This window comes from Juglans microcarpa x Juglans regia, chromosome 4D, assembly GCF_004785595.1.
Source record: "Juglans microcarpa x Juglans regia isolate MS1-56 chromosome 4D, Jm3101_v1.0, whole genome shotgun sequence".
Classification (NCBI taxonomy): Eukaryota; Viridiplantae; Streptophyta; class Magnoliopsida; order Fagales; family Juglandaceae; genus Juglans; species Juglans microcarpa x Juglans regia.
Genome location: NC_054600.1, coordinates 23,882,991 through 23,900,390, shown reverse-complemented (window position 1 = coordinate 23,900,390; position 17,400 = coordinate 23,882,991). Strand labels below are relative to the sequence as shown.

At 35.1% G+C, this 17,400-nt stretch overlaps 2 protein-coding genes across 3 annotated transcripts; both read left to right on the top strand.

Moving 5' to 3' along the window:
* Positions 1-4,348: 4,348 nt before the first annotated feature.
* Positions 4,349-9,914, top strand: LOC121260449 (importin subunit alpha-like). Of its 2 annotated transcripts, none has more exons than XM_041162331.1 (11): positions 4,349-4,653; positions 5,123-5,222; positions 5,315-5,406; positions 5,518-5,649; positions 5,790-5,975; positions 6,077-6,240; positions 6,354-6,432; positions 7,137-7,265; positions 7,503-7,630; positions 7,718-8,089; positions 9,406-9,914. In XM_041162331.1, the coding sequence occupies exons 1-10, from the start codon at positions 4,441-4,443 to the stop codon at positions 8,085-8,087; spliced, it is 1,593 nt and encodes a 530-aa protein (XP_041018265.1). In that variant the 5' UTR covers positions 4,349-4,440; the 3' UTR covers positions 8,088-8,089; positions 9,406-9,914. The 2 variants fall into 2 exon arrangements, with proteins under 2 accessions (XP_041018265.1, XP_041018266.1); XM_041162332.1 differs by having other exon boundaries at positions 4,350-4,653; positions 5,126-5,222.
* Positions 9,915-12,204: 2,290 nt separating this feature from the next.
* On the top strand, positions 12,205-14,546 carry LOC121260448. The gene is made up of 3 exons (XM_041162329.1): positions 12,205-12,818; positions 12,978-13,355; positions 13,962-14,546. The coding sequence occupies exons 1-3, from the start codon at positions 12,410-12,412 to the stop codon at positions 14,324-14,326; spliced, it is 1,152 nt and encodes a 383-aa protein (XP_041018263.1). The 5' UTR covers positions 12,205-12,409; the 3' UTR covers positions 14,327-14,546.
* The last annotated feature ends 2,854 nt before the right edge of the window (positions 14,547-17,400 follow it).

Sequence of the window (17,400 nt, the reverse complement as noted above, 5' to 3'; positions counted from 1 at the left end):
GGCTTTTTAATGAATGGCATTTTGTGCATCAGATGGTTGTGGGCAGATCAAAGTAATTAATTGCTGATACTCTTCTTGAAAGAAGCATAGAATTCTGAGCCTCAAGGGGTTGATTTGCTGATGAAACTCTTCCCCTTTGTTTAAAGTTGGAATTTTGCTTGAAATTTGGAGGGTATCCATGCAATTTATAGCAGTTATCTACTGTGTGATTTGTCATACCACAATGAGTGCATAAAACTTTTTCCTTTCTATATTGCTGACTTCCAACTTTCGACCTTGAATTCTTGGGACTTTGTCTTGAATTTTCAACCTTTTTGTTCATAAAAGCCACTGCTTCTACCCCCAATTATAATCATAGATCCAACTTCTCCTTGTTTATCTTCTTAAATCATCAAAGAAAAAACTTTAGTGATTGGTGGTAATGAATCCATCAACAAAATTTTTCATCTGATATGAGAAAATTCCTCATTTAATCCCATAAGAAAGATGATGATATGTTGACGCTGCTGATACTCCAAAAACACGCGTGCAACACCACAACTACAATTTCTATGTGTTTCACATGTGCAATTAGATATTTGATTTTAGTTCAACAACTCATCCCACAAACACTTGAAATTTCGGTAGTAAATACTCACTGTGGTTTGATCTTGAGTCAAGGAAGAAAGCTATTTCTACAACTGGAAGATTCTTGGTCCATTTCCTTGGCAAAACTGATTTTGCAAGTCTTCCCACATCTCTCTTGCTATTTTCGCATAAATGATGGTTTCTTCAATATCCTTAAACACTGAATTCAAGATCAACGAAAGTACCATACTATTACTACGTTCCCATACGTCGAAAAAAGGGTATGTGTCCATTGATGAACCCCATCTTATTCTTGGCTTTCAAAGCCATCTCCATCAATCTACACCAACTATGATAATTGTCTCTTGTAAGCACCTTGGACACCAGTACAGATCCCGGCGAATCTCCATTTTGTAAATGAAATGGACTTGATCTTCAACATTCAACGAAACAGAGGTTGTGGAAGCCATTTCGTAGTGGACAACATAAGCGAAACACTAAGGTATCCGTTGTGATACCAGGAAACAATTTAGGCAAATCTTGAAAACTAAAGAAAGGAATATGTGATTCTCTTGTATTTGAATTGAACTTTTATAGAGATGAATGTACAATATTTATACACAAAACGAATAAAGTGAGGAAAAGGTATAAATAATAACTAACGGGTAATTAAGTAACTAACTAGTTCTCTAGTAGTTACAATGTCAACTCAGCTTAGATTAAAATTTACAATTTTATTTGTGATAAAGCTTAATATTATGCACGTCAACACTAATAAAATTATGACATTGTAGTTGCTATCCATGGTAGACAATAAATATCAACATTAATATAAAGAAAACTCTTTAAACTATATTATCATCCTACTATTATCTTACTATCATGAGATGATATTGTCCATCAATTATTGATTTTTTTTAAATAAGAAATGATCAAAACGTGATAAAAAGTGTCACGATATACATAGTGAGATAAATGTGAGATAAGAGTATATTTTGTAGCATTACTCTTAATTAGGGGTTCTACTCGCCCTATTCAAACAAGTAGCTATCCATCCGACACCCTGTCCTCGCCTGGGCAGGGTAACTAAATCGACCCCCACTAGGGGTGTAACCGGTCCGATCCAGTCCGATTTTGGACAAAATTTAGGACCGAACCGATATGTATCGATTTTACATTTTTTAAAATCGATTACGCTCTAGTTAGCCTCCTAAACCGGTATCTCCAATTTTACCGGTTTCCGATTCGGTCCGGTTCGGTTTTCTGGTTTTTTTTTAAATGTAAAAATATATAATAAAGTGTTACCTCTTATGATAAAATGTTATTAATAATTTAATATGTATTTTTTATGTTTAAAGCATATGATCAATTAAATTTTCATCTTTAAGATTAAACTTTTATTTTATAAATTATGATAACATTATCGTATATATAATTATATTAATAACATATAATCAAACAAATTACAAATGTTCATATTTAAGATTAACATTTCACATATGATATATAATTATATATATTATATATAAAAATTTAATATATAATCATATATTATATATAAAACTTATATATATAATATTTTGTATGATATATAAAATTAATTTATATATATATTTTTTTCAACCTGTCCGGTCCGGTCCTGGAAACTACGGAACCGAAACAGGACCGATTCCGGCCGGTTTTCAAAATATAGGAACCGGTTCCTGACCGGACAGGTTCAAAAATCGGACCAACCGGTCCGGTTTGGTTCGGTCCGGTCCGGTTTTCTGGTTTAAATTTACACCCCTAACCCCCACACTCCATCCATGCTCATATCTCTTACCGTTCGCATCTGCTTGTAAAATGAGCGAATTGACGCCGCCACCATCCAATCACCTTGTCCAACAACAGATTCTTCACAACAAATTACATAAAATCGTAAATGCATCAAAATAATAGCATAAACCAACAATAAAATCTCTTATTTTTGCATAGATCTTTTGATATATGCATAGAAACATAAATCCACAGTCCTGACCATGACCCACAAACCCACAGCTGTGGTCGTCGGTCATAAAGCTCACAGATCTATCATCGTAGTCATGAGTTTTTAACTTACAGATCCATGGCGGCCATCGTCGTCATATTTTCATAGACTACAACTTGGTTGTAACCCACGACAACTCCTTGGTCATGAGTGGAGAAGAAGCAACAGGTTGAGAGGAGGAGAAAAAAAAAAAAAAAAAAAAGAGAATAGGAAGAGAAAGAAGAATAAGAAATAAAGAATAGCAAGTATAGCAAGTGAACAATGAGTTATGAGAGGAAGGAGAAGAATGTAAGAGAAGAAAAGGGAGAGATAAGAGAGGATAGTGGGTTGGAGGAGAAAATGAGATAAGAGTGAAAATGAAGTGTATTTATATAAAGTTATATATATATATATATATAAATTATAAGAGCGGGCGAATCAAATTTTGAGCTTGCGGGATATCCCACCTATATATGCGTTTTTTAGTTAAGAACCCATCCACACTTGAGGCGGGTGGATTGTCGGCCCTTCCCCTTGTGGGACAGAAATATTGGGCAAGCATGCTGGGTTGCGATGGTCCATGCCTAGCCGGACTCTTAATAAAAGGTCCCATCTTCTCAAATAAGATAATTCCATATGCGACGACATTCTTTAAAAAGTGACACTTTAGGTAGAGCCTCACCCCACTTGGGGTTGCAACACTTGTGAAACAATGTAATTGGGCTCGCACCAGCTCACATTGGTGCTTAGGCTTAGTTTGGTTACACAGATAAGATGAGATGAAAGTTAAAAGTTAAATAAAATATTGTTAGAATATAATTTTTTAATATAATTTTTATTTTGAGATTTGAAAAAATTGAATTATTTATTGTATTTTATTTAGAAATTTGGAAAAATTGTAATTAGATGAGATGGTCTATGAAAACAAACCAGGCTTAAGGGATGTTTGGAAGTAGATTTCATCTGAACCCATCTCATTCTATCTCATTTTCTTCTCAAAATTACTCAAACACGAACACTTTCAAACTAATCATTGCAACTTTTTCAAACTAATTATTACAACTTTTACAAACTTAAAAAAAAAAAATTTTCAAATTTTTCAAATTCCCAAACAAAAATAATATTAAAAAATTATATTATAACAATATTTTTTATTCAACTTTTTCTCTCTCATTTCCTAAAACGTTATAAAACATTAAGGCTACGTTTGGATAGTAAGGTGATCTCAGATGATCTATGAATAATAGTAAAAAAATAATGATAAAATATTAAATAGTAATGAATAATAATAAAAAGTAGTGCAAAGTAGGTGAAAAATAATGATAAAACTATATTATTACTATTCACAAACTATCTTATTATTATTCACAAAATTCTTATTTCATCTCCTTCTCCAAGTATCCCCTAACTTATTTTTATTTTCCTAACTTTGGTTTTAGTATTTTCTTACATTTTTATTTTTGCGTATTTTTATTTTATTTTACTGCGACCTACAATGTTAAACATTTTTTTAGGTCTAATGCCATTCCCAATCTCAATTTTAAATTTTGTTTTCCTTGTAAGTTTCAACTTTCAAGGCTTTGACCCAAAATTGAAAGAACAAAAAAGCTTCATGAATCATACCGTTGAAAAAAAGATCAGTCAGGTGCGGTGACCCCAATCTTTCAAATTCGAATTAGTGGCGGTTCCGTAAATAACGTGCAAACCCAGTCCCAGTTCGCACGGGCTTAACTGCCCTCCGCTCTGGATCCCATTTGAATTAAAATCCCTCGCACCCTCCCTTTCCTTCCACTTTTTCATCGCCTCTTCTTCGTTTTTCTCAGTCCAACCTAATCTCCTATTCTATCAGTACAGAGAGCTAAGGAGCCATGTCTCTGAGGCCGAGCGCGAGGACCGATGTCCGCCGGAACCGGTACAAGGTGGCCGTGGACGCGGAGGAAGGTCGTCGTCGGAGGGAGGACACCATGGTCGAGATTCGAAAGAACCGAAGAGAAGAGAGTTTGCAGAAGAAGCGTCGAGAAGGACTCGCGACCCAGCAAATGCCTTCCTCTCTGACCACCACTCCCACCTCCGAAAATGAGGTATTCACTTCTTTTTTTTTTTTTTTTTTTTTTTTTTTTATAGTTATGAATATAAGTGAAGGCATTCTGTCGATTTCGTGTGATTTTATTATCTTATTTCAATTTTTTTTGTTGACTTTCTGTTGAATTGCGTGCATCTCCGGCCGATGTTAGGTGTTTCTTGTGGAGATACCGTCTTAACCCAAAACCTTAAGGCTTATGCGTTTTGGTTCAATTGTTTTATTAACCACCTAAGTTTGATGTTTCTATTCGATGCGGGATATTTCTTCACGCCTACATCTCAATAACATTGAAACTGAAGCCACGAATGCTTAATTCTGAATTGATTCTTTGAAATCGAAACGATTATGTTACCTAAATAACGGCAAATAACAGCACCTATAATTTCCCTTTTCTTTTTCTTTCTTCTTCTTTTTTTTTTTTTCTTCCATACTAAAGGAGCCAATGTGTTGGGTTTGTTAATTTAAAGCAGTTAGAAACTCTACAAGCAATGGTTACTGGCGTTTGGTCAGAGGACAAGAACTTGCAGCTTGAGGCAACCACTCATTTTCGAAAGCTGCTGTCAATTGGTAAAAAATTTTACGTTGCAATTGCCCTTCCAGTTATGTGGTTCGGAGGTTTTAATAGTCGGTTGCTTCTCTTACTTTGAATATTTCATCAGAACGCAGTCCACCAATTAACGAAGTTATTCAATCTGGTGTTGTTCCCCGCTTTGTTGAGTTCCTTGGGAGAGATGAGTTCTCACAGCTTCAGGTTTATTATGTAGCATTCATGTTATTTGTTTTAGCAGTAAGGTCATTTCTGTTAAATATGTCATTTCAAATTTGTTAATTTTCTTCTTCGATGGTCCTTTGTATTCTTTAGTTTGAGGCAGCTTGGGCACTCACAAACATTGCTTCCGGTACTTCGGAAAACACCAGGGTTGTAATTGATCATGGAGCCATTCCAATATTCATCAAACTTCTAGGATCCCCAAGTGATGATGTTCGCGAACAGGTGTATATTTCAAATTGGCATTATGTTTGTATTTGTTTTACTTTATTTTGGTTTTGATTTTTAAAAAGCTTTTCTATGCTAACTCATTATGTCCGAATTAGATATCATTTGGTGGCTGACAATTCCCCTTTGGGTTGTAGGCTGTTTGGGCGTTAGGAAATGTGGCTGGTGACTCACCTAAATGCCGTGATCTTGTTCTTAGTCATGGGGTCTTAATGCCCTTGTTGGCACAGTTTAATGATCTTGCAAAACTTTCTATGTTGAGAAATGCGACATGGACGTTATCAAACTTCTGTCGGGGCAAGCCACCGCCTTCATTTGAACAGGTTGTTCACTTAAGCTGAGCCATAAGTGTGTATGCATCTTTTTTTTTCTTTTATTTGTCAGAATATTTGGTCTTGATGTGCTTTTGAATCTCAATGGACAGACAAAGCCTGCTATCCCAGCTCTAGAACGTCTTATACATTCAAATGATGAAGAAGTCCTCACTGATGCATGCTGGGCACTATCGTATCTTTCAGATGGCACCAATGATAAAATCCAAGCAGTTATTGACGCAGGTGTCTGCTCCCGACTCATTGAACTACTACTGTGAGTGTTGGACTTTATTTGACTGGTTGAATTAATTTTCGATTTTTGGAGTTGGAATCCTGTTTTATTTTTTCTTATAGATTTGTAATGCTTTGAAAATCCTCTTTGTTTAGTCATCCCTCTCCAACGGTCCTCATTCCTGCCCTTCGCACAGTTGGAAATATTGTCACTGGAGATGATATGCAAACTCAGGTATGCGCTACTAAAATTTTCCATCCCCATCCTTTTCTTTAATCATCTCTCTTTCAAATCTTATTTGATTATTCTGTGCTCTTGATTTATAATTGGATGAGATCCATCACTAGTAAATGAGGTAACTAGTTGCATTAATGTTATATCAATCTGCATATTGTTGCAGGCCAATAGATCTGTAAAACACCGATGTTTTACTGACTTTTGTGAAAAAATTAAAATGAGTCAAACTTATACGTTATAGTATATTTTATCTTGGGTTATCAGATATCATCAGAATTGCTGGACATGTTCTTTAAAACTGTTGTTTATAGCTGTTTGTGTTTCCTTCTGTAGAGAAATATGCTCGAGCACATTCTCCCCCCTATCTTTCCCAAGGTGGGAGCATATACTTGGCACAGCACTTTTGCGTTAATTGGATCTCTCACTTCTTTTTAGTGGTAATTTACACATACACCCAAGGGATCTTGAACTCACAATTGCTTTGACTTACCATTGGGAGAAAGATTGTTACAGCTACAATTATTTGGGACTAGTGAAAGAGGTGTTGTACTGCCATTGTTTTTGTTGGGAATGTAATTATATCAGCATAAATAAGCAGTTGGGGCATTATTCATTATAGGAAATATGGTGTCTTTGGAATTTTGGAAATTCCATTCATTGCATTCTGAGCAGGTATTAAATAAATCAACCTTTTCCTTCAGTGTATAATAAATCATCAAGCTCTTCCTCGCCTTCTGAACCTGTTGACGCAAAATTATAAGAAGAGCATCAAGAAGGAAGCTTGCTGGACCATCTCAAACATCACAGCTGGAAACATCAATCAGATACAGGTGAGCAAGTAAATTCATCTGTGACAAATGCATAAACTAATTAGAGTGTTGTCTTGTTATTGTTGATATCCTTATTTTGTTTGATAATCAATTGGTAGTTTTATTATGAATATAGGCATAAGGATTCAAAAGAAGGATTTGATAATAATCTTAATATTACAGCAGTGACAATTTTTCTTTTTAATCTGTTGCAACTTGCAAATTTGGTTTTGAGGCAAGGTTTTAAACTTCTTGCAGGCTGTAATTGAGGCTGGTATCATTGGCCCCCTACTCCAACTACTTCAGAATGCAGAGTTTGAGATCAAGAAAGAAGCTGCTTGGGCACTTTCAAATGCTACATCGGGTGGCGCCCATGATCAAATCAAGTATTATTTCTTTCCCCGCCATCCTTTTTTGTTCCGTTTAAATGGTTGTATGAGATTTGAGTGTTTGATTATATTTATATCTGGTAGGTACTTTGTGAACCAGGGGTGCATTAAGCCATTGTGTGATCTCCTGATTTGTCCAGACCCAAGGATTGTCACAGTTTGCTTGGAAGCACTTGAGAACATTCTAAAGGTTGGGGAAGCAGAGAAGAATGTGAACGACACAGATGGAAACTTGTATGCTCAATTGATTGATGACGCTGATGGGTTAGATAAGATTGAAAACCTGCAGACTCATGACAATAATGAAATATATGAGAAGGCAGTAAAGATTCTTGAGACATATTGGACTGGGGATGATGATGAGCCTTTGCCCCCAGGTGACGCTGCCCAATCTGGCTTCGGGTTTGGAGTGAATGAACTTTCTGTTCCTTCTGGCGGATTTAACTTCTCTTGAAGGTATGCATCCTTAACATCTCAACTACTATTGTGCTACACATTCAGCGGATGACTGAAGTAACATGCCTTGCACATAGGATGCTTACTTAAGGGTTCGGATGCGTGGTCTTCACCCGTAGTTTTGGTTTTATTTTGGGCCAAATTGCTTTTGTGTGTACAGTATTTTGTTTGACCTATCGCTGGAACTGGAGCAAGGGATGCCTTCAAAATTATACTACATGGACATGAGTAACATGTGATAAGATGATTGCCGAACACATACTATGGCCACTAATTTTAATGAAGAGGACCTTGTGTTTTCTAGGGTAATGCAAAAGCGGTATGTTAGTGTAATTACTACATGTGCAGTAAAACACAAGAAGTAGAAACAATTTCTGGTTGTAGTCAGGACAGTGTAGCTGATTGCAGCAGTTGGTCAGTTAGGTTGAGTCAGTTTCCGTCAGAAATTAGCCATTTAGGTAGGTTTTACTGGATAGGATGAAGATACCCGGAAACCATCTGATTGGAAATTGGTTGGCATCTGTCAGTTTCTTATGATTTGCAGGTGTTGAGGATTTTTGTGGGTAAAAAGAGAAAATGTATTCAGATGGAATTTGGGGAAAATATCACTAAATTAGGCCCATGCTTCTAGTTGTTTAAACTGACTATGGTTTGGTCCCACTTAAACTGATCAGACCAACACATTATTACCTAAAAATTTGAATTTACAACCCTCGGTACCGGTCCTAAATCTCTTTGGTTTTCTTTATCAGTTAGGGTTAGGGTTAGGGTTAGGGTTTGGTAAATGGAGAAAAAGGGCTGGAGAGGATTAAAGCGTTGGTGGACTGGTGATGGTCATGTCTTGTTGGTCTTGTTTGGTACAAATCAGGTGATGTTTTGCTACTACTATTGAGATGTGCATTTAGACCTTTGTTTTCCTGGTCTCCCAAAAATTGTGTTTTGGAATATGGGTTAGATGGTATTTGTGTCAGGCTACAAAGAGCTAAACCTTTAGGTCTATATGGTCCAAACTGGGCTCTATTGACATAATGAGCCCAAGCGGATCAAACACAAATCGAAATTCTGGCCCAACTCACCACCAAACCTAAACTGATTTACAGTGATCAGTTTTGGCTTGGTTTCTACCATGAGAAGAATTAGGTTCAATGTCTGGATTCTGACTGTCGCAACCCGGTGAACATCAAGCGTGTTGTGCTCACTCCTGCTGCCAGAAGTTTTAAAACTGAATCTATTTTTTCCTTATAGTGAGCTATTATTAATTGTTAGTTCATTGATATCATATGTCATGACTCTTTGCAATTGCTGAAAATCTGCAGGGCTGGCTGGGCGTTGAATGGATCCTGCAGTCATGGTACGTGACATCAAGTATTTTTGGATGTTGGGTGGTGACTAGGATATCTACTTGCCCGTGGACCTATCACCTATTGATGCCATGGTTCGGACTAAGATATGCATGAACTCTGAGAATTCAAGCAATCGCAGGAGGAAACCAACTAATCAATATAGCCATTCCCTTTCTTAATCAGAGAAATATCAGAAAGAAAACAAAGATATTTATTTCTTTATTATTACCTTTTTTACTTCTTTTTCAGGCCCTATTTTGATGATGATGGGTTTTTTTCTTTTCATTCTGGAAAGAAAGATTTCTTCGTGGATACTTTTTTTTTTAGCAAGAGCGAAACTTCATGTTTTGTTATGTCAAGACTTTAATTACCTTAGGATATTTAATGTCACGAATGTCTTTCCGTTTTCATTCTCCATTCTCTGCTGTCGAGTGTAGGGTTTTGTTTCATCTGAATCTTAGAACTCGAGGATTGAGATTTGAGATCGTATCGTGAGGAAACACACATCAAGATGCGCCACATTGCTATACTCCCTACCTCATAATCCCAATCAAAGCTGCAATTTTTGTCATTATCTTGTAATTAGGATCTTTGGGCAAAAAGAAAACACAGAAGGACCGCTTTCAAAGAATTTACGGGGTAGAGGGAAAGAGGCGTTGGACTGGGTCCCATGGTCCCATGATCCCATCTACATGTGGATCTCTTTTGAGTTTTTCAAATTCTCCTTCCCTCCTAAAGGCACCATGCCATTGTCCATTGTACTGGTAGGGGACATTATTGGGTTTTTTCCAATTTTACTATGGTGAACATATGACTGAAATATACATCATACACAATAAACTTTTAGTTGGTGTAAATGAACTAACAGGGGAGCCTGGGAAATTTGAACTTTGTAAAAAGATAAATATTTTAGTCACAAAAAAATCTCAAAAAAGTAAATTTATAAATTGACGTAGTTTGATGGTACTTAAGCCTAATTTGGATTAAGAAAGCTTCTCAACTCATTTAATCATTATAATTTTTTCAAATTTACTCACAAAATATAATAAAAAATTCAATATTTTCAAATTCTAAAATAATAATAATTTAATAATATTTTATTCAATTTTCATATCAATTTATCTCATATCAACTCATTATTCAAATTTATTCTTAATTATAAAATTATTTTTATTATATTTTTATAGAATTTTTTTTCATTACCTTATTTCTCTGGTTTATGAGGAGTGAAAAGAACAGGGTACTCTAGGGAATGAACTTGCTGTTCCTTCCTTCATGGTACGCTCCTACCTCTACATATATATGGTTTGCGATGCGTGTTGACGTAGTGGTGGCAGGCAGGGTTCTGTTCCGAGAAATGGAATGGGAACTCAACCCGTATACTTTTGGTCGTGATTTATACCAATTATTTTCATGTCCACATGCTCTTAATTACACATAGTACAAACGGAACTGTTTGGAGATTCCATTCACTGTACGCAAGTATGTGTTTGAACATTCGTACTTTATTGGAGTAATAATGGAACTTCTGCAAAATGGATGTACATTGTAATTATTTGATCCAAATATTTTCTAATAATAAATAATTTTGCATATTATAAACTTTTCTTATTCTTATTTTACTATAATGAGTTAACATTATTCATCAAATCTTTAATTTATTTTAAAAAATAATTAAAATTACATTGGTTATATCGTTTCTCTTTTATAAATTATAATTAAGAATGACATAAACACATCGTGTGAATTTTAATGTATTTAAATTCCACTTTGCTCGTAGTAGTTGTAAAGTCTACAAATCTTGTCTGTCTAGTGTCTAGTCCAAGTAATAGAAAGGATTTTTCGTAAAAAATATCTGTAGACAGACTGGTTAGGTTGTTTGGCAAGTGAAATGATCTCATCTCATTTTATAATTTATAATTTTATTTTTAAATATTATTAAAATATTAATTTTTTTTAATTTTTTTATCTTGTCATTATAATTTTTCTAAACTTTTAAATAAAACACAAAAAATAATAGTAATTTTTTAAATTTTAAAATAAAAATAATATTAAAAAATCATTGTCAAATAATATTTTGACTTTATAATATTCTTATTTGATTTTTTTCATCTCATTTCTCAAAACCCAATATGTTAGATCAAATAATTTCACTACTATTTATATAATTATCATCTTATCCTATTTTCCAAACTAGCCATAAATCTACAAGTCATAATAGACTTTTTTGAGAAGTGATACATCCATAAAGAGATTACATAAAAATAAATCTACAAAGAGATCATACAAAAATAAATTTATAAACTAACATAGTTTTATAAAATACGTTAGATCTACTTTACAATAAAAATAATTTTATAATTTAAAATATATATAAAATCATGTTTCTAGATTTAATTTTTAGTAATCTAACTTAAAAGATTTCTCTTCCTAAATGTCCTAAGAAGACGCCATCTTGTCACTGCTGCATCACACTCGCAGTCAAAGTAGAAGGTAGATTCTCAAACAGAGTCCTGCCAAATTGGACTGTATTGGAATCAAGTGAATTGGTAAAATAGCAGTAGCTCTTTTAAATTCTGGGTGGATGTTTGTGTTATGCAAGTGATTGGAAGAAGACATGCAACGATACGTTTCCAAACCACTGCAACTTCATCTTTTAACGTTGGAGGTGGTCTGTATTTTATCAACTTTACCACGTGGGTACTTCCGTAAATACGAATCTGATCCAGGAATCCTTCTCCAAGTACACGAAAGAGCCGGGAAGCAGCTCTTTCCAGACTGGCCAACCCGTGAATAGAACTGTACTCTATTGGGGCTGCAAAATCATGAGTCTTTTTGTCTGTGTGCAAGTCCCTTCAAGTTTCCGTGCAACAGTGGAATCAAGAACAAGAACCAAACTGTTCATATACAGGCTCTTGAAATCCACGACTTGGTCACCATTTTTTCCTACAATTCTAGAGTTTCAGAGAAAGAGATAATGAAAAGCCGGCTATATTGCTGTGATGAAGAAGACGAGAATGAGGTATCCAGAACGGTTCATTGTTGGTGGCGTTCGGCTGCCAAGTTTGATGAATGTCTTAAGCTCAAGCTCGACCTCCCAAACATTTCAAGCCTAACTCCTAGGCTTAAAGTGCTGAGGGAGATGGAAAGGTTGGCTTTGATTGCACCTGAAGGGCTGAACGAGCTTCGGCACAAGCTGCTCACGTATCGTTCCGGTGACTTTTGGGTGCCGACGGGAGGGATCAAGAAGGAGGAGATGGAGATTCCCCAAGCCAATACGATTCTCTTGGTGGGTTTTACTGGTTCTGGCAAAAGCTCGCTTGTGAACCTTATGTACAGTGTTCTTGGGCGTTCTGGCCTCATACCCTTTACTCGAACGTCACAGGGTAAGCAACATTTGTATGAGCTCCAACTTAACCCTATAATCTGCATTTTTGTGTCAACTGTTTACCCTGTAGAATTGAATTTTTCTAATTCAGAGAACGGACAGTGGTAAAAGGCTAAAATAAAGCTGTATTGAAGTATTGTCCTGTTTTCTGTTGCAGGAAGTTCTTCCAAGTACTCCACTCTGTTAATGGAAGAGCATAATGTGCTGAGGTCTATGCAGAGTGGGCTTTGTGTCTATGATTCGAGGGGCTTTGATTATGATCAATTGTACGAGAATCTTGAAGAATTGTCCAGTTGGATGACTGAAGGCGTCCATCATAATCAGCTATGCTTAAGGTTGGGAGATGATGCATTGACCGAAGAGGACATCGAAAATTTAACCTCGAAATCATCTGCAAAATTTGTGAAGAGAAGAGTGAACTATGCAATGGTGGTGGCTAACATAGCAGAGATCTATAAAGCTGCAAAAGCAGCTGATTTCAAGCCACTGAAGGCCATCAGAGAACTCTTCTGCTGTCCTGTTTTAAGAAAATCCAGTAAGCAGCCTTCTATGACTTCAAAAAAAAAAAAAAAGTTTCATTTTAAGTACTTTGTCAACTAAGACAACGAAGCAAGATTACTGACCTCCTACAATGGTTCCCATTTGATTGAACATCATAAAAATTTTTATGTTGAATCACAGAAATAAGTTGCACAGTAAGCATTTTCCGTAGTTCTATTCAAAAGAGCACAACAGGAGAGCGAGTCAGTAAAACATAATTATCTTACTGATTTAGTGAAGTTTGCTCTCTGTTTGTCAATCCAATCTTTCAGCTTGCATTACAGATATCTGTCACACCACCGTAACGTTTGATTCACTAAAATCTTTACAGATTTTATTTCTTGTTCAATCTATATTCTCAATCATGACTAAATTGTATGCATCCTACATGAAGAGGTTTGTGACCCTATAATCAATGATTTTTGCCTATGAAATTTAATTCATAATCAAAAATCATTTTTCTATTGCTTAAGAACTTCTGTTTTAAGTGCTTAATTACTCTTTTAGGTGACATAAATTTTGGAAGTATGCCATGTGCGACAGTCACAAGTAGATTCACATAGCAGTAACATAATCCATGTGGGTTCGATTGTGGCTGCAGATGAGAACCCTCTCTTGATCTTGACACATGGTGACATGTTATCAACCGAGGAGAGGATCGAGGGCCGCCTGAAGATATGCGAATGGCTAGGTATATCGGAGACCACTGGGGTGTATGACATTGTGTGTCTCACACAGTATGGATATCTAGCAGAAGAATCAGACCCTGTCACGGCCTATGCCTTATCTGAAGCTGTTTATAGAGCATTACTTATATCAGATAGGGGACATTGTCCAAAGAAAAATACCTGGGACTGGGCAGTGCTCATATTGTCGTGGATAATGTGCTTCTTGGGTACTTTCTTCGCTTTCCTTGCCAATCTTTGCACCAAACTTGGGCAGAGGGATAAATTGAAGTACTTGTGAAGGATTATGGTAGCTGGAGATTCTGTTGCGATTTGGTGTTAGAGGACTAGCTGAGTTTTGAGATTGGCTAGCAGGATGACTTGATGCATATGTAAATATAATATTGAAGTACAATATGTGAGTCTGGTTTACCTTCTGTCTGACAACAGAGTCAATGTATTCTTATTGCTTGTAATGAATAAACCATTGTATTTGAATAAAAATGGTGAGGCTGTTTTTGAAAGAAAAATTAATTAATTAATGATTAATTAATTAATTAATTAATCCTGGTTTACCTTCTCTCTCTCTGTCTCTCTCTCTCTCTCTCTGATTAAAAGAAAAATTAATTAATGGCTATATTAACTGCTGCGTTTAATTTTTATCTTCTTTTAATCTTAGACTAACTCTATAGCCTACTGGTAGAATAAAAATGATTTATCTAAATGTCAGGAGTCTAGAGATTGTCAAACACCGATGAACACATTGATAATATCAGAATGATAATTAGGTTAGCGGTCTGTGTATAAAGGAGAGAATATTAAGGCTCTGTGAATGATGTTTTTTATTTTCAAGGCAGTAAGGATTTTCATTTCTGGCCTACTACACCTTCAAAATTGTGTTTAAGTGTTTGTATAGGGTAGGGATTTAATTAGGTCCCACAGAGACAGACTGTAAAATCATTTCTGCTGCATTCTTGCTCGAGCCAAGGTGAAGAGCACTGATCTAGTGAGATTCCTAGAACATGTTGGCTTGAGCCAATATCAAGCCAAACTTACACCTTTTTTTTTTTTTTTTTTTTTTTGATACATTTAGGGGAGGGGGTTTCAAACTACAGACGTCCATTTTGGAGACTGGGGATTATGACAATCAAGCTACAGGCCTTTAGCCAAACTTTCACCTTTTGGTTTGATCAATTTTTACACTTTTTTGATCCAATCTCGAATCAAACTCTAGACTAAATGACACCTTTTTTTTTTATATATATATATATATATATTTTCAAGTTCATGAGACCTTTTGTTGAGATTGTTTTCAATTGAAGCCTTTGAATATTTTCTAGGGGTTGAAATTTAGATTTAGCAGAATTTTGTTGATTGCAACCATTTCGCTTTTTCATGAGTATTGTTAACTGAATATGTTCTTATTTCCTTATCCATATCTAAGTACTGATTGATTAGCAGAAAATTTTGGGCATTGCAATGATACATAGCAGCAAGAGATGTTTTCACAAGCTAAGCAATGAAATGATGCACTCTTTACATGATTTATGATTAAACGCTACTTCATTAAACTAGTTGTTAAAGCTCTTCAAAACTTATTTCAACCTATCCATTATTGATTTCTTCCAAGACTCTGACATCAGGCCATGCAGGAACACTAATTTCAATTTCCATCAACATGGCTATATATATCAGTAGAAGCTTTAGCATTAATATCTCAAAATCTGATTTCGTGAAGCACGTTTCACAACGACCTGGTCTAGCTAGGTGAGAAGTCATGGCTAAGAAATATCTTCATTTTTTTCTCGTAGAATCGAGCTCAATGAACTCGCACCAGCTTCTATAATATGAGAAACGCGTTGCTTGTACAGCTAGGCACGACTAGCTCATTTGGTTGCGTGGTTGGCTAAGACCAAAAAAAAAAAAAAAAAATTTATGTTTGAATGAGGCATAAAATTTGAGAATAAACTCTCATTAATTTTATTGAGAGTGGTGCCAAAGACGCAAAGAGATTTACGTGCAATTTTTTTTATTGTTCATGTCATTGTTTGCTGGGTTTTTATCATTTCTTTTTATTCAATAATGCAAGTCAATAAAAGGTCCAGCTACCTTGATTTTTCTTTTTTCGACATTAGATTGAAGAATGGAAGGTGAATTTGTGATTCCTCAAAGTCGGGCCTTACGGCTCAACTATGGAATTTCTGAAAGCAAAGGGCAAAACCATCAGCATAGTATGTAACGGTGTTTCAAATACCGTACTGTACCGGCCAGTCCGATACAGGTATTGTAGATATTTTATACCGATCTAAATACTGACTGTACCGGCATATATTTTGTCCTGTAACAGCTTGTATTTTGACTTTTAATTTTTTTTTTAATTTTTTCAAACTACAAACTCATTTTTTAACCCTCAATTCAGACTAAATTATTTATAATTTATAGATATATGTATTTATATATAATTTATTCATATATAGACTAGTATTTTGGAATATAATTTATATATATATTTATATATATAATTTATTCATATATCGACTATCTCGGAATGGTACACGAAACGATATCGATATCGAAATATTTCGTTCCAATATCTTGACCAGTACAACATCCGATACGGTATTCAAAATATTAGTACGTGGGCATAAAGAAACAAAAGAGCAACATATAAAACAGCTTACAATTTGAGGAGACTCCCAAATAGCAATTCAAGCAGTTGAACAATCTCAAAAATAAAACTTAAAAAATAAAAAAAAATAACGGATTCCTATTACAATCATTTCATAGTTGAAATATTTGAAAAATACATGGAGACAACAATTTGTGCGCATTCTATGGTCTAATGGACAACTCTCAATAATATTTATAGAAGCATTCCCTTATCTTAATCTTTTCGTTTCTGCTTATTTTTATAATGATGAGGATCCTCCATTTATAGACTTTTCACATTGTAACTCTTTTAGTTATAATGTATATACTACTTGTCTAAAAAGAAAAAAGAAAAAAGAAAAACCATCATTCATTTGGGAATTATGGGTGGAATCAGATTAAAAAGATTAGCTCTCATATAAATTATGTACATGCTTAATTCGTTTTGTTCTGTCTGGAATGTTTGGACCACACTACAGAAAATGGGTGACTCAGAGAAATTCATTTTGGCGTTTCTTTATTTCGTTTGGACTTTAGGGCAAATAGAGATAAAAGAAGGGCTTTCGTCTGATCCCCGCATGATATAGGCCAGAACAATTACAAATGACCTCACCTTGTTCTCGCATCTCTCTCTCTCTGTTCAACCCTCTTCCCAAAACAAGACTTTAATCTGGTTTACGGGTTACTCAATTTGTTTTTTTAAATATTAAGAAATAGCAAAATCCC

Excerpts from the sequence above, each read along its gene's own strand:
- LOC121260449 (XM_041162331.1), top strand. The coding sequence starts at position 4,441 with ATGTCTCTGAGGCCGAGCGCGAGGACCGATGTCCGCCGGAACCGGTAC. Across the intron at positions 5,407-5,517 it reads ATGAGTTCTCACAGCTTCAG|TTTGAGGCAGCTTGGGCACT; the intron begins GTTTATTATGTA and ends TGTATTCTTTAG. Across the intron at positions 5,976-6,076 it reads CACCGCCTTCATTTGAACAG|ACAAAGCCTGCTATCCCAGC; the intron begins GTTGTTCACTTA and ends CTCAATGGACAG.
- LOC121260448 (XM_041162329.1), top strand. The coding sequence starts at position 12,410 with ATGAAAAGCCGGCTATATTGCTGTGATGAAGAAGACGAGAATGAGGTA. Across the intron at positions 12,819-12,977 it reads CTTTACTCGAACGTCACAGG|GAAGTTCTTCCAAGTACTCC; the intron begins GTAAGCAACATT and ends TTTCTGTTGCAG. Across the intron at positions 13,356-13,961 it reads TCCTGTTTTAAGAAAATCCA|ATGAGAACCCTCTCTTGATC; the intron begins GTAAGCAGCCTT and ends TTGTGGCTGCAG.